General features: G+C 42.7%; 1 protein-coding gene across 17 annotated transcripts in view; it reads right to left on the bottom strand.

Moving 5' to 3' along the window:
* Positions 1-25567, bottom strand: part of Pkp4 (plakophilin 4) — a 212554-nt gene that overhangs the window by 137104 nt on the left and 49883 nt on the right. For 14 of the 17 annotated variants that reach the window (XM_057754817.1, XM_057754812.1, XM_057754810.1 and 11 more), the window contains exon 2: positions 6983-7119. The exons of 1 other annotated variant lie outside the window; for it this stretch is intronic. In XM_057754817.1, the coding sequence (XP_057610800.1) occupies positions 6983-7114 (132 nt within the window). In that variant the 5' untranslated portion in view covers positions 7115-7119. Of the gene's footprint in view, positions 1-6767; positions 6786-6982; positions 7120-25567 lie in introns of those variants that run through there. 2 more of the 17 variants (XM_057754818.1, XM_057754820.1) reach the window with 2 other exon arrangements.

Consider the following 25567-nt stretch of genomic DNA (forward strand, 5'->3'; position numbering starts at 1 on the left):
AATGAAGTAAGGCCATATGGACTCATCTCTGCAAAGCAGAAAAGATGGCAATCTAGAAAGCAGAGCCGGGAGCATGCTGACAGGCACCTAGAGGAAACTCACGCTCTGCCACAGCTAAGAGGCAGCGTTGGGGCCCTCCCTGAAGGAAAAGTGTGTTTCTGGGATATTTTCTCAGGAGTGATGGGGGAGACAACAAACCCGCCACACAGAATGGAACTCAGCGCAGGAGGAGGCAGCCGGCCACCCAGTTCACGGCTGCAGCAGTCTGTCTCTTCACGTTTAGTGGCATAAAGTGTTCCCGTGCAGGGGGAAAACCATCCCACAGATTAATTAACTCTGAGAGGGACTTGTGAAGTGGGATCAAGCTGAAAAGGAAACTATAATTTGAAGCAGGAAAAAACAGGGTTGGCTTTAAATGTTAACAATGGAAACGTATTTGAATGTAAATGAAAAGTGCTGCTGAAAAATTTAAAGTTAAAATACGTAAAGCAGTATATATACAAATAACAGGCATGGTGTGTGTGTGTGTGTATGTGTGTGTGTGTGTGTGTGTGTGTGTTATGTTTGGACATAGAGGAACCTAAGTGAAAATGATCAGATCTATCGTCCAGTTAATTCCTGTGTCAATTTCTCCCCAATAAAGTATATACTACCATTTGTGCCTGCACGTTCCTCTGAAAGGAACATATGGATGGAACAGGCCACCTTACAGGCCTCCTTCCCAGCATCCCTGTTTCCTCAATGAAGAGCTTGCTCCCGGTAGGCTAGTGATAAATATTTTTAATTAGTCAGAAGCAAAGCTTAGTTAAGAGGGTGCATGTTTATCTTTTTTTAGTTCACCTACAAGGACGCATATTTCAACATCTCTTATGCACTGCATGTTGTCTATGTGACCCTGTTCCATGTGAACAGCTGGATGGAGTTTGTAGACAAACCTCTATGGTTAAAGGGCACTGTCCCCAAACCCTAGCATCAGCATACCTAAAAGATGTTCTCAGCTCAAACAGAACGAACACTCAGTTATTCTGAAGTATAACTCAGATCAGGTAGACCTGAGAATGTCACTGGAGTCCAGCTGATTACTCATTCACAGGACACCAGAAAATGGATGTGCATGCTTGTTGCTAGTTAACTCACAGACACTGTTCTCATCTGTGAGGTATGGTTCATCTCATCCACGTGAGTCTCATCCATGGCACACAAAATGTCAAGCTTTCATTGTTGACATGCAACTTCAGACTGATCTCTACAGAATCAAGTGTGAGTGCTCAAAATTCTTGACGATAAGCCAAATAATGTCACAAGAGCTCTATCATTTAACCTCATTTTTAACCTTATTTCTTTAATAAGAAAGAAAAGCTGTGCAATTTGATCTCACTCATAACACACACGCCACACTAAGAGAAGATCAGCCTTATCTTGTGCTTCATAATACAGCTCAGACATGGGAAAGTATAAGTTACAATCAGTACAATTGGTTGGATGATTTAGTGACCAACAGAAGAAATAAGGAAGTTTCTAACAGGGAAAGTAAAGAAGCTGGGATTGCACTTACAGCACAGAGCTTTCAGCTTAACCGTAAAAGATGCTTGTTTACAGCTCAATGAGAAAGTTTTCTGCATGAGGCTTCAATGTGTCAGAGAAGGCTATTCCGTGTAAATCAACCAGGCTGCATAAAAGGGGGCTGCAGAGGCAGGTGCAGAGCAGTGCAGTTGTTTCAGTTGCAGAGGAATAAAGTAAATAATTGCACTGGAGTATGTTGAGTTCTGGGCACTCTGCCATACAGGAAGGGCGCGCTATTACTAAAGCTAGGATCACCATGTAAAAATGAAGTAATATCAATAGGACACGGTTGGGCTCCAAATTCCCTAGTTTTATCTTTAATTTTTAAGACTCCCTGGCTCTCGTTTCACTCTTTGATATTTGACTACCACTTACATAAATATGGGCATAATGAAGGTCTACTTATAATTTCCACAAAAAGCCAGAAGACGTTATCTTGAAAGACGGCATCTTCCTTGAAAGTCCCACAAATGTGGAACATAGTAATCCACACTCATTGAAAATAACCCAAGTAGTGCACAGGGCACCTCATCTATGAGCACGCCAGAGCAAAGCTGCACACAGCACTTAGGCATGCTTCACCGCAACTACCCTTTGTAGCCTATTTTGTGTCATCTGGATTCATCTCAATCTTAAATCTGGAGTCCAAGTTTTTTAAATCACTATCAAAAAAACTAAAGACGGTGGTTTATGGAGAGGCAAAAGAAAAAAGTTAGCGTCCCCGAGGTAAGTTCAAATAGAGACCTCATTCATTTTTCATACCATTTACAACAGAAGACAAATGCATCTACTCAGAACACACACACACACACACACACACACACAGAGAGAGAGACAGAGAGAGAGACAGAGAGAGAGAGACAGACAGACAGACAGAGAGAGAGAGACAGACAGAGAGAGAGAGAGAAATCTTGCATCCATATAGAACTGTGAAATTTGCTAATCCAACTCATAACTGGCCCTAACAATTTTTATTTTGAAGAACATTTCTAAAACCAAGAAATAGTAGCTTATCTGTTATAAAAATACAGTGTATTCTGCCAATCAACTGATAACACTTCACACATAACCTGTTGCTCACTGCCTCCCTATACTTTTGAAGAAGGCAACGGGCATATCAGTGCTGCAAGGAGAGAACCAATGAGCAAACACTGCCTAAACAAACTCTACAGTCAAAGCATGGTGTGTACTTCAAGGCAGACTCCATAATTTTGGTCTTTGGTTTTCACAGGATGCAGGCCCCACCAAGGGCACCACATTTGGACATATTTCTTCCTCTAATGACTGCAGACAGTGTATTAAGTTAGCTACTCAGCAGTACCAAGTTTTCCAGAGATCTAAACACTATCAGGATATAAACATCACTATCAGGATACAGGACAGTCCTTCTTGCTCTGAAATCATCTTGGACTTTTGGGTTCTTATTGAGAGACAAGTTAAACAGCAGAATTTGCCAAAAAATGATCCAGATTATAGCCAACTGGTGCTTGTGGCTGAACTGACATTTTCAGTAACTTCAAATTCAAGTACAAGGAGCTTACTCCTCTTATTTCTAGGAACTTATTTTTCATAGAGCAGAATCCCCAAATAAATATCACAACCCATCCATTTACGATCCATACTTAACTGTCCACAAATTTGGGTATGTAGGAAATGAAAACTGTAACATCTGTGTCAATGTCAGCAGACAGGAAACAAAACTTTATAGTCAACTGTGCAGATGGATTTGATACCTAGATCAACATGGGTGCAGGACAATTAAAGGGTCTTAAGAACAGGAATGGACAGCTGGGAGAGAAGCTGTCTGGAGATGTGGGACTCCTGCTTACCATGTTTCTTTCTCTGAATTTGACTACAGACTCATGGCTTTCACTAAACAGCAAGTTGGTACTGAGGCTATCCAACAGTACTGAACTCCTCTCTGGACAATCATTTATTGCAAGACTGATATAGTAGGGGGTACTGGGAAGAGGAACTTGTAACACACATATAAAACACCACTCTGTCCTTAGGGAGCCAATTATGGAAGCCCAGAGCAGCACAGAATAGTCACGGCCGCGCTGTAAAGCATAGGGATCAGGAGAGATGTGATTTCAGGCCTGCAGAACACGTCTCCATAAAGGAGCTAGCCTTTGATCCGAAGCGGGTTCTTCCCATCTGCCAGAGGGAGGACTTTTCCTGGACCTTGCTGACATCTATGTTGAAAAGCTATCATTTCATAAATGGAGAATGTAAATTCCAACCTGTGCTAGCGAGCAGCCTCGTGGCACCTGTTGCCAGAGGACCCTAGAAAGCACAGCCATTACAGAGAGAGTTCTTTGTTTTTATGACACCTGGAAGCCAACTCCAGATCTGGAACAGACCAGTGGCTGCGGAGGCCACTATGGGCTGTTTGCCCATTTCCTGCCCTGCCATGTCCTATGAATCGCCCAAGAGGAGGAGGACATTTTTAGAGGCTTATGATTTACTTCACTGAAGAAGAATCAGCCGTTTCCCCTCAAAATTTAGGTGAGCGGGAAAGGCTCTCATTTTACAACTCCTTCATCAACTGCCTCGACAGCATGAGTGCTTGAGGTTGTAATAAGTCAGCAAGTTAATATTTTATTTTTACATGACCATCTCTCATAATCTACACAGAAAACTGTTTTCAATTGTGAGGCTGCCATGGAGAGAACGTGAACGCTCAAGGCCATCTGTCAAATGAGATACTAGCAGAGCATCAGTACCATCCAGTGCTGAGACAGGGCTTTACTCTGCTGGTAGCAATGTCCAAAAGAAGGCTCACAGACTCCCTAATATACCAAAAGCAAACCCAGCAGCTCCTCCCTGAAGCACTTTATATGTAGAGGTGGTGGGAGTGGTATCTGCCCTCCCTAGGTGCCAAGTATTGCTGTATACGTTGTACATACGTGAATTCTGTCACTCACTATCAATATACCCATTCTATAAATGAGAACACTGGGGTGTACAGAGACATAACAAAAACAAAAACAAAACCACAATCTCAAGAAGACACAGCAAGCAGAGAAGCCAAGAGAGAAGGTGGAGCCATCTTCCCAACTGCACTGGAAGTGTACTTCCTGTGCGCCAGCACGAGGGCCTTACTGAGATGGTGCCGCCATCTATCCAGGCCCATCCCTGGGGAACAGCAGAACTGACCTGATCATCCACAGCTAGGATCAGAGGAAGGCAACAAGGCTTTCTAAGTAATAATATGAATACTGGTCTTTGACATATGACATTATCAGCAGCGATCATTCCACCGGTGTATAACATGTAGGCTTAGAGAGAACTCTGACTAGCAGTTCAACACTGAACTTAGAAACAGAAGGCAATCAGCATTATCTATTCCTGTACTCGATCCCATTGGGTAGACGACAGGAAATGGCATGTTTCATGGTAGTACCAAGAAGCTTTTACTCAAGTACATGTTGCCTACTTCTAGAAAATCTTATGGAAGATATAGTTAGCTATTTAAAACCAGACATGTTTCCTATACATGAGACAGATGGGATTCTCGGAGGGAAATGATTGAACTCCTAAGTGCTGAGTGCTGACAGTTTTGAAAAGAAACTATGTATGGAAACACAAATGTGTATGAATGAACTCAAACTCCTCAGGACATGAAAAGAAACAGATAGTCGAGAGTGTCTTTCAAATAACTAATGACAGATGATGGTTCTTTCAACACACAGCAGTACCACTCTTTGCTACCTGGAGAATTGGAATCCACTCGTAAATCACACAAAACAATTCATTCAGATACAATGTATCACCAAAAGATACAATTTTAAAGTCATCTGAGGCCAGCACAGAATTCCCTAGATAAGAGACATCACAGCAGCTTTCCCTATGATCTTCAACACACAGTTCTCTAGTTTCCAGGCAAAAGTCAGTGTTCCTGCCACCACGTTTCGTGCATGTGGTTTCCAGTTTGCAGTGAGTTCTGGGCATTTTGATCAATTTCCCATGGGTTTCCTCAGAACAGTGCACATACCCCTTCACCTTGCTGCTCCTGAGGTCAGACCCTGACAGTCACCGAGGGCTACAGCAAAAGCCACTTCTCCTCACTGAACAGCCCTGGGAGTTAAAGTCCAGAGTAAATGAAAACATTCTGATGATACTATTCTCCTATCAGTGGGGATTAAATCTAGGGTATCATGCATGTAAAACAAGCACCTGGGCTGCAGAGATGGTTCAGAGGTCCTGGCAGCTCATCCAGAGGACCGGGGTTCAATTCCCAGCACCCACATGCAACTCACAGTTGTCTGTAACTCCAAGATCTGACACCCTCACACAGAAATATATGCAGGCATAATACCAATGTACATAAAATAAAAATAAATAAATTATAAAAAACTAGATGAAACAAAACAACCGAACTCTGGCGCTGGTCCTTTAAACTCCGACTCTGTCGTGTTCTAAACTCATTCTGACGGTCTTACTGGAATAATTTCTGAAACTGTTTTTCTTTAAAACAAAGCTCTGATGCCAGGTATGGAACAATCCCACACAGAGTACCTACTTCGGGCAAATGGTGAAGTAAGGGAGGCTAATGTCCCCTCTTCCTTTGCCATTGTCAGTCTTGTGTGCTTCAGACCTGAGTTTGGAAAACACTAGAACATTCAGTTTGCTTCTCTTGATATAAAAACGGCCAGTATTTTAATTGTTAGATTAAAAAATATATATATATTATTTGAGCAGAATAACCTTCACAGAGGGCACACGGATTCTTTTGGAGGCAGGTAGAAACTACTCCTAGAGAACAGATACATCTGCATGAACCTTATTAAGCCTTTAAATCTTAAAAATTAAATCTGAGAGCCCCAGTTTCTCTAAGTAGTACAGAGAAGATCTAACTTAGAAGGTCGCTTGGGTTGAAAGAACAAAGTATTAGTGCCTTAAAAACCGACATAAACACGAGATGGGAGCAAATACGCACATGTGACAAACTTTAGAACATGAGCTCACAAGATGAACTATTGGGGTTCAGACAAACAAACAAACACAACTTGTAACCCCCACCCCCAACCACAGAGACAATCCTAGCTCCTAGGTTAAAATGCTCAGAGAATCTAGACAGCACAGGCCAGGGTCCTGATGGACAGTCAGCATTGTGAGAGACGCTGCACACAGCTCTGCGCGCATGCACACACTCTGCAATGGGGGACACAGACACCGATCACCATCAAGGTTGTCCTTACTTGCAGACGCACAAGTATCCTGCATGTTCCGATGCTGACTGGCAGCTGGAGCAGCTCTACATGCCAGTCATCCCAATGTACTCAGGGATGTAAACACCTTATAATTAGAAAACGTGAAGGCATCAAGGACGTTAGACAAATTGAAAACACATCCAAAGATTAATTTTTAAAGGCATTGAAGAAATGTCATTGCAAATTTCAACAAAAGGGTGTACCTGCTCCTTCACGGAAGCTAGAATAGTGGTGGCTGTGGTCTCGGGTTCCATGCCTGGGCCAGTGGAGACAGCTTCCTGGTGGGTCTGTGGGTGCCCCTCCTCCACCAGTGAGGCCTGTTCAGGGGCGGGCATTCCTCCTGCAATCAAGCAGGCAAAGGATTAACACTGCTTCCTGAGTGCCTCAGGGGACTGGGATTTGATGATGAGCCCCACAGTAGTTCGTTTCTAGGAATTACAGTGGACTTCCACAGAATGATGACAACTCTAATAACAAAAGAATAAACACCTGATAATATTTAAACATCATCATATAAAGTGACATTAAAAGGGCTGGAGGAGGGCTCTTTAAATGACTCAGTCTTCTAGGAAGTATGTACACAAAAGACATCTACAAACATGGATTGACAGAAAACTACTTTATCGATTGCAGAAGCTTAGACAACAGACTCATAAAAAGATTTTGAAACTCAAGAAAAGCTTGAAAGCTAACAAATAAAATTCTATGGTATTGAAAACAAACTCTGTGCCTTAACAACTTATGACGAGGACACCCGGGGGGGGGGGCGCTCTCATGACCTGGTTTTCTTTAAGGAATCTTACCCCTCAAAGAGGACAAGGCCTTGGGAGTTGTCAGAGCCCAAGGCCCCTGACAGGAACTGCAATGCCTCTCCTAAGACAACTCTCCCGTGTTTACCAGAAGACTTACCTAACTTATATAGACATTCTACAAATTAAAAAAAAAAAAAAAAAAAACAAGCAGGAAAGGATGCCATTTAGATTTACAAATGCTTTAGTAACTTATTTATATGTCTCCTTGAAAAACCACGTGTATCATACCACAAGACTAATGCTTCATATAGTTAACCCCTGTTGGATAAATGAATACACAAATGTCACCTTTTTGATGTCTCCCACTTCTTATCATTAGGTAAATCCCACCAAATCCTAGACTCCCAAAAGACCATATTCATTAGATACGCTACTCCACTTAATACATCATAAATATTTCTGTCAACGCTCTTCATAGTTCATTCTAAAAATCGCTCTGCATTTTTATTTCAAATTAACCTCTATGGTGTTCGTATCTATCCTTTGATCTGGGAATTTCCCCCATTCCCTTAGCTTCCAATGCCAGCTGCTCTTTTCCAAATAATACTCTAAGGGAAAGGGAAGACTCAACGACCTGGGCACTCAACTGACTCCACTCCATCCTGGCCTCTGAGTTTCTGCTGATGGGTGTCTCATTCTTGACATCCTTTAGGCACAGGTAAGTGAACAGTGGGCCCGATGGGTACATGTGTGCATACTGCTAGTGAAAGCACACTCCTGAGGCTTTATTGTGCCTGGTCTAGCAGGTGAGCCCTTGGTTTCATGATACATAAGCATCATGCTGACCCTGACCTACAATATGATCCTCTCCCCGGGACTGGTAGGAGGGGCTGCCTCCTTGGATCAAAGGAGTCTCGGATCAAAACCCAGGAGCACTGAGGCAAAGCACAGTTCCTCTAGCCCTGCGTGCTTCAGTAATAAAAAGTGAACGTGCTAATTTCTATACAACACAAGTCAATGATTTTTTATGGCACTCTATCTTTTATAATAATGTGTTTATTAAGATGCAAAGCACATTCAAAATACTAGCTGGACAGAATTCTATTTTTACCAAGTCCTTATCAAAAATAACATCACCAACTCTATTGAAGAAAAAATTACCACACAGTCTAGGGTAGCAGTCAAGGCCGTTGAGTGGGGAAAAAATCACACACCTTAAAATTAACAGATGGTTGTGAAACACAAGAATGTTACTATGCAACAATGAAACAAACAATGTCCAAACCCAAGAAATTTAAATGTCAAGAGTATAATATGAAACAGCCATGTCGGGATGAAAAGTTCAAAAAAGAAAAAAAATCGGCAAGTAAAGAGTAGAAAAAAAGCAAAGTATTTATTCTGTTATAGCCAGGACACACTGAGTTTAAAGAAAGTTACTGAATTGTGTTACTGTGTCTCTGGGATTGTACTGTACTCTGTTTTATGATGTTTATAAGGGCCCAGCTTACTGATGTGATGAGCAGCATCCTCAGAGCACAGCTAAGCTCACCCCCATGCTATGCAGGGGAAGGGATCGGAGGTGGGAGGCAGCATGGCGCATCGTCTCACTGATGCAGCAAATTATGAATCAGAGAAGGCAAAGTCTAACAAGAGACAAACGATGACACAACGCTGAAGGCGACAGAGGTTAAAAGAGCATGCTCATGAGGGAACTACTACAGCGCTGGAAGGGCTTTCCTGGCGAGGCTGCTTTATTCTGAGCCTTCAATAACCAGGATGCAGGTAAATGATCATGAGCAGCTACCGAGTGGACAGTGGAGACATTGGCCTCTCTGTAACAATCCTCAAGTACCATACAACCCACAAGGAACATCACAGTTTGGACGGTTTCTTGTTTTTCTTATCATTCTTATAATCACAGAGTCATTAATGAGTTGGAAATAAAGCTCAGTGAAGCTCAAGAAAAAAGCTGACTCCTCTTTTGGCCAAGTCCAGAGATGAATATTTATGACGAGTAGGGTCAAAGAATGCTAACTCTTTCTACTGGTAAGGGAAAAAAACAAAAGAAACAGAGCAGGGCCAGGCGGTGGTGGCGCACGCCTTTAATCTCAGTACTCAGGAGGCAGAGGCAGGTGGATCTCTGAATTTGAGGCCAGCCTGGTCAACAGAGGAAGTTCGGGGACAGGCTCCTAAGCTACACGGAGAAACCCTGTCTCACAAAAACCAAAAACAGTGGCCATTCATAGCCAAGAGTCAGTGAGACGGTAAAGCTGTGTCTGTCTCAGCGCTGCAACCTGCCAGGTCTGAGTGACCTCAGACTGCAGACTCGAGAACAGTCATTTTCAGGGCTTTCCAAAGAACCATGGAAGCTGTGCCAGGAAAATGGAAGAAGAAAATACCATGCAACATTTTTAGAAAAGAGAAGGTAGGTTTCTCACGTTACAGATGAGAGGGGTGGAGGGGAGGCTGGGTGCGATTCTTCAGAGAGTGTTCTCCAAGAGTGATTTGTGAGAACTAAGAGGTGTGTCAAGGAAGTCACATTAAGCTTGTCTAACTTCCTCCCTTGGCAGTGTAACCATGGCAATGCAGTGTGCTGAATTCTAGTAAGGCATGCACAATGCTGTGCCATCATGGTCCCCTATGATACTATAATTAACAGAAATGGGGCTGAAATAAGGGTAACTGATGATTTGAACTATAAATACCTTAATGAAACACATCAGTATACAGAGGACTCTAACGCAATGTCAAAGTTCTGAACTTGACCCAATCCTAACCAAAACCTTCACCAATGTCAGAAATAACATGCAGAGCATGTTTAAATCTTTAATAACTAAGATGAATACTGAGTTTACCAAATAACAAAACTAAAACAAGCAAGAAAAGTACTATTCTGTTGCACTGATGAGTTCCCACTAATTAGATAAAACAGCAACATTACTGCACAGAAGGGTAGACACTTTAAGTTCAAGAGGGCTGTAAGAACCAAAAAGCTAAGGTGATCTACATTGATGAGGAATTTAGGAAGATTGGAGAGGGATCTAGTGGGTAATATGACCCCCCCCAACCCCCTGGCTTCAGGCTTCTTGGGACATATCTACTTCCAGTTATAGATGATGGCACATTCACAGGCATGAAGGGTGAATCCAGGCAGTAAATGGGAAGTGGCGCACAAAAGATTCTGTCGCTACTTCCAAGCATCGGAAGTGATGGGATGAATGACACTGGTCTTAGTCCTTATGAACTCAAAACTTCACAGAAGAGACACAACAGACTCTCAATGGAACGAGGGGGGAAAGAAGGCTGACCCAAAGCTGAGGCCAATGCAGACAAGCAGATCCTCTGACCCTGTGAAGGACTGCTATGGACAAACACGGCTCTTTATGTGACAATCCTGAGAGCCAGGCTAAAAACAGCTCTGTAACAAGTGTGTTATCCTATATTCTATTTTTACACATGGAATCAAATTCAAATAATGGCCCTATTGCTGTCCATTAATGTTTGAAGACACGGGGGAAACTCAGGAAGCTCTTTCCTTTTAGAACTGTGGTTCGATAACTGACTGTCCCTGAAGGTGGGCACTCCCCATCCTGAGAGGCCTGCAGCCTAAATATGAGTAACTGAGCAGGGTTGCTAGTTGGGGGTGTTGAGGTAGAAGCAGGAAACGGAAGCTGACACTAGAAAGACTTCCACATTTCCTGTAGTTAGGAAGCCACCCATGAGTCTTTAGACACTGTCAGCTACGCCACAGTGTCCCTTCTGAGAGAGGCAGGAGATCAGGAAGCTCGCTTGTGCAGAGGGAATAACACCCTGCACCCAGTGCTCTTCCTGCCTCCGCCCTCAAGTTCGGGATTACAAGTGTGCGCTTCCATGTGGGGCTTGCAGGTTATGCTGCTGGACTCCACTCTTGAGCTACCTACTACATTCTCCATTTTTTGGAAGCAGCTGAGTAATTATGGGTTTTCAAGGGAGGATTTATCAAAGGCATAGAAGCTTTACTTGGAAATTACTGGGTCAGTATTACATGTGTTCAGGGCTGTTTGCCCACACTGAACTCCAACTGGCTAGTGGACATTTCTTTGTGCTCGAACTGGCGAGTCTTAAAAACTCTAGTGTGATGGGGCGAAACCTTCTTTTTAGTTTATAAATAAAATATAAGGCAATTTATGACCCGGTACACATAATTTATCACAGATAATACTATTGCAAAGTCATCTCTGCTAAATTTATAAGATGGGACATCAACACAATACTAGAGTTTTCATCTTTATTCCCTTCCTGATAACTCTTAGGCAAAATATCCTACCATACTTTTTATAGTATAATATCCACCAAACTAGTAAAATGTTGGACTCTGTTTTTTCCAACAATGAGTTGGTAGTGTGAAATATAAAATATATTTTCTGACTTCATTTAGAACACTCAGGAAAACATGCTGACAAGAACCAAAATATATTTGTGTGAAAGTTCTTAAGATAAAATAGTGATATTTAAGAATTAAGAGAATTTAAGTAAAAAAAAATCCATGTAAACATTAAAATCTGATTCAAATATATAAAGACACTAAGGACACAGGACAATGAAAATGTTTAAGCACAAGAATGAAAAATGTTTATACTAAACATAAGAAAAATTATTAATACTATGCGTAAGATCAGTTTCTCTTTGTTTATGATGATGCAGGGATAATATTGCAGAAGCATGCACAGCCCTAGGACACTGGAATGTGCCTACTGAGGTGAGCATCTGCAGGACCATATGGACTCTATGCTAGAATCTAAAGTATTACTTAATACCCAGTTCCAGTTCTTAAATATTCTAGTCTGGAAATAGAAGAAGTACCAAAACCTCCAGTGTTTTAGAAGGATTAACTAAAGGTAGATAAATGCTAACTCACAAGCACACAGTTCACCCAAAACTATGTACTTATTGGCAATAAACTATACAGCACCGAGCTATACACCAAGTCATACAATAATCCTAGAGAATAATCTATGCACACTCAAGTGTTTTTATTTAGGGATTTAATAAGGAGATCGCTGCAAGACATTTAAGCAAAAGATTTCAATAAGGTCTTACAAAGAAATGATAGCTAGGTGACTTGATAATGAAATTTTCAATTCTATTAGTAACTAGAAAATGCAATTTAAGCCAGGCGGTGGTGGCACACGCCTTTAATTCCAGCACTCAGGAGGTAGAGGCAGGCAGATCTCTGTGAGTTCGAGGCCAGCCTGGTCTACAAGAGCTAGTTCCAGGACAGGCCCCAAAGCTACAGACAAACCATGTATCAAAAATAGAAAAAAAAAAGAGAGAAAATGCAACTTAATAAATAATGCAACATGCTATTAACACACAACTACCGCAAGAACAAAACACTTGACTTCCAACTGTTAAGCATGTAAGTGGGCTTACCATTCTGCAGTACACGTAAGCATTATCTAATAGAGCCGCCTACACAGACGCCCCATACTTCAGTAATCCCATTCTCAATTAGGTAGAGACTCTCTTGCCCCTGAGAACCTGGACAGATATTCTAGTACTTTTAAAAAGCCATAAATTGCCCTAGTGACCAGTGTCAGTAGAATAAATACAGCATAGTATACTAATGTGATATATTTCACTGCATCCCATAAATAAACTATGCCTCTATAAAACAAAAATATCCTCCCAATTATAATCCTCAAAGAAAGCAAACTTGCGAAAGAATAGAGTGGAAATCCAGTTCGGCAAAGTTTAAAACAAGTAAAATAAAACCAATTATTAGAGAACATAGTTACATGCATTCATAAGTAGCAAAAGAAAAAAAAAGACCATTAAAAATATGAGAGCAGAAGCTGTTTCTATGTGCAGGGAGGGAGTGAAATCTCATGTGGGTCTGCGCTCTGCACTAGTGGCCTGACCGGAGAACTAATTATATAGGACACACTGGATTCTAGCTATTTTTTAATTGTATTTTTTTTCAATTCACTCTTCTGTGGCCTTTAAAAAATTAAATGAAAAACGTTAAAGACTAAGAGATTAGGGCTGGGGAGAAGACTCAGCAGTTAAAAGTACTTGCTGTGTAAATAAGAAGACTGGAATTCAGATATCCAAAAGCCATGTAAATGCCAGGAGAGCAGATGTGTCCACCTGAAACTCTGACCTGGGCAGGGACAGGCGTGGAAGGCACAGACAGAGGTATTCCAGAATAACAAAGCTGGCCAGTTAGCCAGACTAGCTGAACTGGCAGTGAGCTCTGGATTTATTGAGAGATCTTGCCTCAAAGTATAAGGTAGAAGAATGGCCAGGGAAGATTTCTGATACCAACTTCAGGCTTCAAACATGCATGTGTAAACAGTTTTACCCACATACCTGCAAACACACACACAAGGAAAAAAGACTAACAGGTGCTAGACAGGACCCAGAAATAGAAACACTGAATAGTTGCAAATTTATGAGCAACATAGTGACACTTCCCTGATTAATAGCTACGTTATCTATTTTTAACTATTTTAATTAATAAAAAAGAGGCCTAAATCTCAAGCATCTTGCCCCCACATCCCTGCACTATCCAACAATGGATAATAATTATTATAATAATTATTATAATAATGGCAGTGAAGCAGCTGGTAAGTGTGTGGGGCTGCCTGGTGCAGAGCAGTGCCGGCCAAGGCCTGCGGCACAGGACAATACCGTACAACTGCTCATAACAAACAGGAATGTAACCTCGATAAACACGGATTACACAGCTATTTTCCACTCATCTCCAAAACACCTTACTTCTCATGAAGAACAAAGAAGAGAAGAAAGGACATTCCCTTTTGGAAGGTACTCCAGGGCCCAGGGGTTTTAAGGACCTGAGGTATTTGTGATCTACAGATGTCATTCTGAGGGGAAAAGTGAGGAAAGGGAGCCGTAACAATTAAGAATGGCTCCTAGAATTTAACGTACACAAGGACAGGGTGAGGTAATCACGGATTAAGAGTGCAATTGGGACTCTAGAGGTGGCCGGAGCACACAAAACCCTCTTCTCTAGCTCACGGCTCCATCAGATAGCAAAGAAGCATTTTCTCTTTTTTAAGATTAAAAAAAAAAAAAATGTAGTCAGTCTAGAAATTTCAAAAATGTCATCAGTGTGCCAAAATGTCAGAAAGACAACAGGTTCAGACCCATGTTAAAGCAACCAGAGGAAACCCTGCCATAACAGAGGCAGGCTGGGCCTCTGGGGGAGCGTTGAGGACTTAGAGAGTGGCAAACAGTGTCTCTAGCAGCAGAGCTTGGAGGACCAGGAGGAGGGTGGACAGCTACTGGAGGAGGATCCCAAGCAGCTTCCGTACACAAATGCAGACAGGCAGCCTAGACGGTTGCCCAGGAAGAGCGATGTCCCTAAACAAAGACAGTAAAGGGCGGAAGGTACCAACACTCACAGCGGTCATACTGAGAAGTGTGTGTGCAGGGAGAGAGAAGCCAGAGGTGTTGAAGGAATAAAGCTAGAGGTTATAAGGAAGTAAATTTGGCTGACAGAAAGAAGGGCAAAATAATATCTGAGAGGTTTTCATGATGAGATCACAAAGTTCCTGGATTCTGTAGATAAAGATCCAAAATGTTATTTCAGGGACAAGAAAAAAGAAGAAAAAAAAAAAAAGAAATGAGAATCAGTTTGGTAATGAACTTGTTCTCAATTACAGAAAATATAGCAAAGGCTTAAATATTACCAGGTATCATGAAGGCAACAAGGGCTTTCTTTTGGTTGATTTTTGTGTTTATGTAGGGTCTCACGAGATAATGTAGGCTAGCCTCAAACTCATCAAGTTTGTTCAAAGATGACGATGAACTTGAAATCTTCCTGTCTTGGCTTCCTCAGGATTGAGATTACAGATGTGCACCACCACACTCTGCTAAGTAAAGGCACTTTAGCAAACACCAAAACTCAGAAAGTTAGAATAATCCTTAAAGGGAGTTCTGCCAACAAATCGCAAATATGATAGAGGAAAATTTAAAACAAAAGAAAACTAAATCTCAGGTGACTCAACTTCTCTGTGGTACCAACATGAGAGGTGTGATAAGGTGACAAAAATAAAGTGTACCAATGTCCTTTCTTAACTTGGAGAAAGACGGAGACTTGGACGAGCCTCTAAGGAGAGGCAGCCCTTGACCCACCCTTGGCATCAGGAACTTGTTAGATGAACTGTTGGGATAATCTTTCTGCATAATGTGTGAAGATGTGTCTCTGTTTAACCTCACCAGCCTAAGGCATCTTCTGATGGACTTAATAAAGAACTGAACAGCTAATAGCTAGGCAGGAAGAGTATAAGCGGGATTTCGGGCAGAGAAAGGAGCTCTGGGAAAGACTCTGGGTTCACCAGCCAGTTGAGGAGGAAGTTGTATGGTACTGGGGGGAGGGGATGAGCCCCATGGCACAACACAGATTAACACAAACAGGTAATTTAAGTTTTAAAAGCTTGTTGGGCACAAACCTAAGCTAAGGCCAAGATTTCATAATTTATAAGAAGTCTCTGTCATTATGCAGGAACTGGCAGTCCAAGAGCCTCTAGGAGAGACGGCCCTGGCCCAACCTCTACATCAGGTGCTCGTTCATGACTGCTTTGACCACAAGCACAAATGTGACCTTATTGAAACATCAGAGACTACCGCTGAGGAGGTCTACCAGTTGCTTCTTTAGGAACCGTTTGGTCAGGTTTCTGTCGGGGAGCTCAGATGCGTGGAGGGAGCCATCCCAGTCATCCCAGCCAAGAAGGCAAACATCCCTTCTCAGGCCATCGTGGCCTGACCAATTAATTCTATGCTTGACTGCAGTGGCCCGCTGAGCCCAGCTAGGCGAGACCTGTAGAGCAACTTCCTCAACAACTTGGAAAGCTGAGAAAGAAAAGGGTTGCTGATAAAGCCACTGTCACACACTGCATAAGGGTAACAAGCTGATACACCCACCAGGACCACAGAGAATAAAATACAATTTACATATTTTAAATATCGTTAGATTAAAAAATAGCAAGTCATATGCTGATTTTTTCTGAAAAGATCACATTTCTGATCTACTTTACATGTGACACTATAGCATAGGTATTATTTAAAATAAAAAGATTCTGACCATCAATCTATTTAGAATCTAAAAGGCAACACAAGACAAATTAGTAAATCACTACATTAAAAATGCAGCTCCCAGAACAGAGGAATCGGTGCACACAAGGGCCAGCAGGTACCAATGTGGCCCAGGTGGGAAACGACCCACCTATGTTTTTAAATTTTAAGCTTTATCACTTAAAAATTTGCCTTAGGTCTAGATTTTCTCATCTCCGTAGACCATGGCTTCATGTGACTGGCAATTAGAGGCATCGTAAGTCATAGCAAACTCCATCTGCTCAAAGGTTTGTGCTCTTCACCCGTTTTTCATTTCTAATGACAGTGTTAGTGAAGACTGAGGAGTAATGAAATCACTAGCAGGACACATATGGAGACCTAGAAATATGGTGATTGATACCAGAATTACGAAAGGCAACTAAAAAGAAAGACTGTTTAATTGAGGACTTGAGCACTTAATAATATTTATACAGGTTTATGGAATGTAAAAATGTGCGATGCGGTGACAGTTTCCATTTTCCTTAGTAGCTGTCTTCTTAGCGGATGACATTGGCTCTTCTTCCCTCATGGACTACCTGAGTGTCTTTGCAGTGTACGGCCTGAGACTCCAGATAGCCTGCCCCGGACTTCAATTTGTTACAGATTAATTCATTTGTAATTTAAAATTCTCCAAGTGTGAATGGTTTCTTGCTTCTCAGAATTAAGCTGCTGCAGTCGGCAAACCTGGGTAGTACTGTGGGCATCTCCACGCTCTGCTATCCCTGTGATGATGGGAAAGCCCTGCACTGGAGCATGGGAGAAGCGCACAATGCCAGGACGATTGCAGAAGCTTCGTGTGCGTGAGAGACCTGGCGTTTGGTGTCCGGAAAGTCTGAGTCATTAGTGTATAGCACAATGAAGACCCTGAAAAAAATCACACATGCGTGCGCGCACACACACACGTTTGGGGCTAACCTAGGAACTTGCACATCCAAGGCACATGATCTACCACCAAAACCAACCCCAAGCCCTCCACCTGGACTTGCCATAGACCCCAACTGTCTCTTTCTCTTAGCATTCTGAGCCTGAGGAACACATGCTGGGAAATCCTTCCACATGACCAGCAGAAGCAGCAATGAGTTCCTGTCATTAGGAAGAAACAATGCTCTATCCTTCACAACTTACATCTGACGCCAACGCACCAGTGTTGGCAGCATACTAAGGTAAAAACAGGAATTAAGTACTGTGCTTGTTAGTTCTTATGTCGGCTTGACACACACTAGGGTCATCTGGGAACAAGAAATCTTAATTGAAGAAATGCTTCATCCAATTGACTGTATCAAGTCTGTGGAGGTGTCTTCTTGATTGAAGATGACTTGGGAGGGCTTAGGTTACTGTGGGTGGTGTTACCCCCTGGTTACAGGTCCTAGAGTGTGTAAGAAAGCAGACTGAGCAAACCATGAGGAACAAGCCAGTAAGCAGCTTTTCTCCAAGGCTTCTGCTTCAGTTCCTGCCTCCACATTCCCACTTGGAGTTCCTGCCCTAACTTCCTTTGATGATGGATTGTGAGCTGAGAGTTCAAAGCTGAAATAAACCTTTCCTCACCGAGTTGCTTTTGGTCATGGTCTTTATCTCAGCAATAGAAAGCAAACTAAGATGGTGATTTGACAACGCTGTGTTTAATCATATAAAGAAAGATGTGTTGCATCTGTTTCACCTTGCCTGCCTAAGGCACCTGATCGGTCTAATAAAAAGCTGAATGGTCATTAGCTACGCAGGAAAGGGAAAAGCAGAGCTGCCAGGCAGAGAGAATAAAGCTATACTTTTTAAATGAATAAATTTAAATGGTAAAGGTTCCTGCCAACAGAATTAAGTGTGCATTTGTGTTTTGTCTATAAGATGGGTCCTAAGCTTTTGAAAGCTTGGTTAGTAACCATAGGAATGAACGATTTTCTAGAAAAAGAACCCGGTCTGAACCAGGCTGCTTCAAGTTTTAATTATTTTTTCACACACATTTATGTGGAATTAGGCTAGGTATACAGCAGACATTATTAGTATGTGGTTGAGCAGATCAATTCCTCATCTGGAACACACTGCAGCCTGCTTAACCCCATCCAGTGTAAGGCAGACGGCAATGTGTAAGGCACCTCAGTGAATGTACAGGTCGAGAGGAAAGCTGACAGCTGAGAGCTGGAAAATCATCAAACATTAATTACACATATGTTTAATGTCTCTTTTAATAATACTGATTTAAGTAATATGCTTTTAATAATTTACAGTCTTTAAAGTAGCTCTTGGGAGTAGAAGAGAAAACTATTAAGAAAGAAAGAAAAATGCAGTATACTCTAACAGCAACAATGCCTTTGCTCTCAGCCCTGCCATCAGCAGGCTGGATTAGGGGACAGTCTCTGCCGCTGCATGCTTAATGTCAGTTTTCAAAGAGCCTAGCACATACTCGCATTTAACATCACCCAGCAGCTTTCTGAAGAAAGTACGAGAGACAATCGTGGTCTTTTAGACAGAACTTCTGTGACTTTGATGTTCACAGGCAGAGCAAGAAACAGATTCAAGAGCTATTACTTCCCAGGGACTTGCTGGGTTCCTGCGGGCAGGGGCTGCTGTTCTGGGAGCTGTCATGGCATTCTCAGAGAGGAGATGGGGAGAAGGAACCTGACAACATCGCGGCCTTTCTTTATGAGGCCTTTAAGTCCCTGAAGGTGTGGTTTTGAGTGGGGGGGGGGGGGGGAGGGCAGGGAGCTGCTGTTTTGCAGGCTTTCTGAGACTGGGCAGGGTTTGGGGGACTGTGAGGTGGGGCTCCACCTGAACACACGTCACTCCTAGGTCTTAGAACTGTGACTGAGGACAGCTTCGGCACTGTGGTTTCAGGGAGGCCCTGTTTCTCCTTCGAGTTGTTCTCGGGAGAGCGTCAGGTTGAGCATGGTCCACTCCAGTTCAGACACTGACAGCACTGCCATAAAACCATTAGGACGAGAACGTTGGCGTCCGCACACAACACTCCTATTAGTCACACTAGAGCTCAGCGTGTTAAAAACAGCTACATACATCCTCAGAATGGACAGTTACAGTGGGCACACCGCTTGACAGGAGCTGTCCATCCAGGTAGCAGAGACCTGAGAACATTCTATAGGCCAACACCTGTCTGATGATGGCTGTGATTGTGTATCACAGTGTTACCACAATTGCACTAAAAAACTCCATCCTTTCTCAATTCACTGGCTTGAATCATCTCTTTGCAGAATGTTATTATCTTAATTTCAGAATATAACTCAGGTCTATTTTTTAACTTTTGCTTTAAAAAAATAACACACTTAAGTTTTATAAAAAGTACAATTTCAAAACCAAGAACCAGAATAACAGGTTTCTGTTTGTTTTTCCAGACAGGGTTTCTCTGTGTAGCCCTGAGTGTCCTGAAACTCACTCTTTAGACCAGGCTGGCCCTGAACTCAGAGAGATTCACCGGCCTCTGCCTCCAGAATCCTGGGATGAAAGGTGTGCCCCACTAGGCCTGGCTAGATTCCCATATGTTTTATATGATGAAAAGAGACTACTTCGTACATTATCCCTAGTTTGTACATTTTAACTGATTGCTTGTCCTCATCAAAATACAGTTATTTTTAGGTCTCATCTGTATAATGTGCATGTAATAGGATACAGGCACACTGTCTAAAAACCTGTACCGAGAACCAGAAACATCTTCTCTACACAATGTGCAGTGCAATATTCTTCAAAAACTGAGTTATAACTTAGACCATTCTTTCCTTTGTTTTTGTTTTGTATTTGTTTTTTGAGACAGGGTTTTTCTCTGTAGCTTTGGAGCCTGTTCTGGAACTAGCTCTTGTAGACCAGATGCGCCTGTTTCTGCCTCTCAAGTGCTGGGATTAAAGGTGTGCGCCACTCCCACCCGGCTTTATTCCTGGTTTTCATACAACTGATTTTAGCTATTGTATGATTTCATGAGGAGTTGTTTTTCTTAAACTTTCAAGATTTGGTTTAGAGTGAGATGGATATATTTGTGGGAATCCTTCTGCGAAAACAAGACTGAAAACAACAATGTTTTGTTTTAGAAGTATTTTCCCAACTCATTCTCTTCTGCCCCTCCCTCCTCTCTCATATACACCCTATTTCCACTTGCCAGGAGTTCAATCAGGTGACAAAGCTGACTGCATAAACGTACATTTCTTCTAAAGGGCTTAACGCTGTTTTGAAGTTCTAGTAAATTATAGCATTCAAATAAAATTGTGAATGCTAAGTTAATGAAAAAACGCTCTTCTGATCAACAAGATACAACATGCAGTGAAAACCAAGGGTCCTGCAGGAAAGCGCCATGCCTCCTGGTCACAGGGGCTCAGCGGACAGAGGGTCTACCTTAGCATGTGAACCCTGCCGATCTCTAGGACTCTCCATCTGGCTCTGGTCCACAGAGGCCCTTGTGCACCACTCTGTGATCTCTTCTATAACAGCAATCGAGCTGAAGTTTGAAGAATGAAGAACGGTGTGGGAAGGCTGGACATGAAGCTCTTTGGGAGCTTACATACACGCTTACCAAGTCCAAGGTCCTGGATTGGATCTTGGCATGTTGAAAAGACCCAGGACAAGAGGAGGGAGAAGAGGTGGAGACAGAGCAAGGAAGCATGGGCATTTAGTAAAGAAATCACTAAAATAATCAAAGACAAAAATGAGGTAGTAATTTGGAAAGAATCTCTCTGCATCTTCTGTTCTCCAAGGCGGAGTGCTCATGCTCAGATCCCTCTCAGCATGGCCGCTCTGTGCAGGTCTGTCCTCAGAGCCTTCCACACTCCAGCTCCCACCCATGCTCTGGCTGTCATTTTAAAGTCTATACACAAGAGTAAATCCAAATGGACTGTACCTGCACTGCTAAGCCATTTCTGTTTTTCTCTACACATCTTTATAAGCCAATCCTACTGAAGAAGTCATCTTCCATGGCCTTTGGTTTTGTGTTGGATGCCTTGGCTCTCGGCTAACCAGCACGGCTCGCCTGTAAGCACCACACAATGTTCATCGTCATCCATTTGCTTCTTCTCTTACAATATCCCTTCATCTCCTCAGACTTGGGCTTGAGAGCAAGACCCTTGTCTTCTGCCGAGTCATGGAATGGGATAGCTGCTGACAGCAGGCTTCCTATCTGAAGGACTAAAACAGACACTGGCGCTCCACTGTCAGCCAGAAAAGGTTTAATACACTGGGCTGCTCAGAGTCAGACACGCGGAACCACCTTGAAGAAGTCTTCTGTTCATTACCTGGCACTGAGAATATCAGAAAGAATCACATTTCACCTTTGATTATTCTAGTTGAGCAACCCGTCTCCTTTTAGTTTCTTACAGGAAGAATTCAGAGAAATAACCACAAGTCAAGGAAGTTGCATTCCATTACTAGGACATAATGCAGCCCATGGCGCAATGGGGCCACACCAGTCTTGCTTCATTCTCGCCTGCGCTGTGAAAAGCTTGACTAGGACTCTCGTCAATCCGAGCTGTCCTTCTAGCAATGATGCAAAACGAGCTGTAAACAGAGTCTCAAGTGTGTCTCAGTGTCCTCAGCCATCCCTGACCAGGATGAGTAGGAAAATCAAAGGCCTGCTTTACCTCACATTTTAAAGACTCCATTTGCTACCACCAATAAAGATACATCGGTACCCTGATACAATGACGAGAGGAAAGGCAGCAGTTGGTTATCCTGAGAACATGGTAAAGTACTCCAAAGACTTAATTATATTTACATCTCATAATTTTGCTACTTTTAATTTTTTGCTTAATACTTGACTTACTGTATGCAAAGAAACTTTTAGTCTAGTACAGTTAACTTATTACAAACTCACAATTTGTCATTGCAAATTCTAAATTAACATGATATAACCAGACCTCAAAAAACACGTTTTAGATGACTGTCCAAGCTACCTCAGAATCTCTCCACAATTAAGGTAAGTGTGTGTGTGTGTATATACACACACAAGTGTGATGCTCAACCAGCCTCGTAGGACTACAAAGACTGTCTAAAGTTCCTTCTATCTTCATAGATGTGTGTGCACTCACAACTCAGAAGAATTACAGCAACATATAGAACTTGATCATCAGATACCATAATAAATAAGGCATTTAATCTACAATTGGTGAAAACAGAGCAATCCGGCACCTTGATGGGGCAGAAAAAGAAACCCAAAGGCAACCTGGTCACTTTCTAGCCCAACAATTTTCTCTCCTGTCCGTCACTCCACTACTGGGAACAGCTGGGTCTCTCAGCATCAGTTCCCTACCTTCGTGTCTGTTTAAGCTGTTGCAATTCCATACTAGAATTGTCCTCAGGAACTAGGAATTGCTTCCAACTTTCCCTCGATGGCATCTTCATCTCCATTTTTAATATTGACAGAAATGGTTTCAGGGCTAAAATGCTCTTTGGGTGGGGAAAACTGGACGTCACCCTTAGGAAAGGCAATGGCCACCCTGGGGCAGAGTTATAGAAAGGTCAGGTAGAGCAAGCCCATAGCAAACGGGGTGGGGCTAAGGCTCCTTCAGTCAAGATGGGAGCTTACCTAGGGAAAAGCAGGCTCACACCACTTTGTATACACCCAGTAACCAAAGTTTGGAGAGCTTTTATTCATACTGCATGCTACATTCAAGAAAGTTCTATGGATCCCAACACCCCAAATACAACTACCTTACTACATGGTACCCCTCTGCCTTTCCCATAGTGGTGACAGAAACACTTTCTTCACGCTGATCACAAATGAACTGGGGAACATGCCTCACCACAGGGAACCAAATCTGTGCCTCTGTGACGGTTACTCCAGCAAAAATCTTTCAAAATGAGGAAGTGAGGGATGGCTGGGAAAATGTCAAATCAAACACCTCCGAGTTAGGTGGAGTGCACTCATACGGCCATGACGGACGGAGTCCTGGTTTTGTGGTACCCAGGTGATCTTCACCACGGTGACAGCTAAACCACCTGGTTTTAGCAATGGCTAACAGCTACCATGAGCAGCTACTGAAACTGCATCTTAAAAGAGCTACCCTACTCCCATCTCAGATCTCAACAGCGGTCAAGTCCCAGAGAGAAACACTGAGAAACAGTTACATCTAGTTGTGTAACTTGAATTTCTATTTCTTGATTTCGTGTGTGAAACCAATCATTCATGGGTCATTACACTGCCCCACTGTAGAATATGCAGAGAAGATAATTTAACAAAATGCAAAATGTGAAAGTGATGGCATCTGACTGGTTTTCAAAGTAAAAGAAACAGCAAAGGGGTTTCAGAAACGGACAGGTTTGATGCCAACCAGGGAAATCACCTCCCTCTCCCCAGGCTTTGGATAGCCCCTCACTGCTATTCTGCAGTATGGATAGCCCCTCACTGCTATTCTGCAGTAGAGGTGCAAATCAACAAGCATGTGCCCTCCAATGAAATTTAACTGTAAAGGATAACTGTACAACAGAGCTTTCAGAGAACACCTACAAAGTTCTGTTTTGACCACTTCTGATGTACCTTATCTAGGGAAAAAAACAAACATTCTAACCAGCAGTCATCTGGCTTATCTACCCTAAGAACATGCAAAGTGAAACAAACTTCTTGGCCAAATTTTATGGAAACACATTAGCTAGAGGGAAAAGTTCTACCCTACAGTCCTTTCATACTCCCTTAGGATGCTAGACGACTCCAAATTTACAAAATATTATTATTGGGTTAAAGAACAGGCATATAGATAAAACTTGAAAAATTACTCAGATCTAAAAACAAATAAAAGACAAAACAAAAACTCGGGCAGTAGACACTCCATCACCAAGGAAGGCCAGATACTAAACAGAAGAGTAATTAAGAAGCCTGGGTGTCAGGCATTTATGGAAAACGGCTGTGGCTAAATTACATGATAATAACAGAGTAACTGCTGCAAAGAACTCTAGAAAAGGGAAATTCCAGAAGAATATCCAAGAGGGTAACGTCCCCCAGTCCTTATTTTCTGGATACCTGCTTCTACGCGGTACTGAGACAAAAACACAGACTTAAATGCACAACGGAGTCAAACCAGAAAAGGCCTGGTCAGGGCAGCTGCCCAAAGCAGGCAAGGTCATTCAGGGTCAAGGTCACACTGTAGAGGAAGGTAGCAGAGACTCAGAGTTGGGGGCTGATAAAGACTCGGCAGCTGCTCTACCTGCACCCAAGACAGAGTTCTTCAACTGCAATGGGCAACCAAAGTAATAGGATTCAAAAGGAAATTCAAGCCCGTCCCCATCTAACTTACAGCTCTTTATTCTTATAAGCAGTCTTTTCAAGATCCACACTTCATAGTGTAGCTTGGAGGGAAAAAAGTTCGGGCTGAAGCTGGGGCTCCTGCACATTTTCTAAGTCTTTCAGGATGAAGAGCCGATCTCTGGAGAGGCAGCAACAGAGACCAAGTCAGGCCTCCTCCACACTCCCACTTCCTCTGACTGCATCAGCTTTTTGCTCCAGGCCCTGCTGGGCCCCACCCCAGCTGTGTCCAACATTAGAAGAGAGGAGCACCACCTGAGGGACCTCCTTAAGCCCCCTCCCTTCCCCCACTCAACCTGCCACACAGGTCACCTGCTGAGCCTGCTCACCTGTCCTTCCCCTAGTATTAACTGTTTAGAGAGGAGGCTGTTCGTGGGTTTATCAAAAACAACTGCAGTTTCAGGCAATATGGTATGGAACAAAACCTGGCTCAGGACTCAGGTTCAGGGTCCCGATTGCTCTTGTCTCAAAGTCTAGGTATTTTTTTTTAAGGGCTGTCTGATTTTCCTATGAACTCTGCATTGGGAGCTTAGCGGACCATGACACTTTGATGATGGCTTCTCATTAGACTAAGAATCTGACTCAACAGCCAAGAGCTCATTTCATGAAAGTCATGAAAGACATGAACAAAGTGTCCTCCATAAGACTCAGACTCAGGGTGCCCACAGCTGCTCAATCCCCCTAACCTGCCTGCTTAG

Source organism: Chionomys nivalis, chromosome 22, assembly GCF_950005125.1.
Source record: "Chionomys nivalis chromosome 22, mChiNiv1.1, whole genome shotgun sequence".
Classification (NCBI taxonomy): Eukaryota; Metazoa; Chordata; class Mammalia; order Rodentia; family Cricetidae; genus Chionomys; species Chionomys nivalis.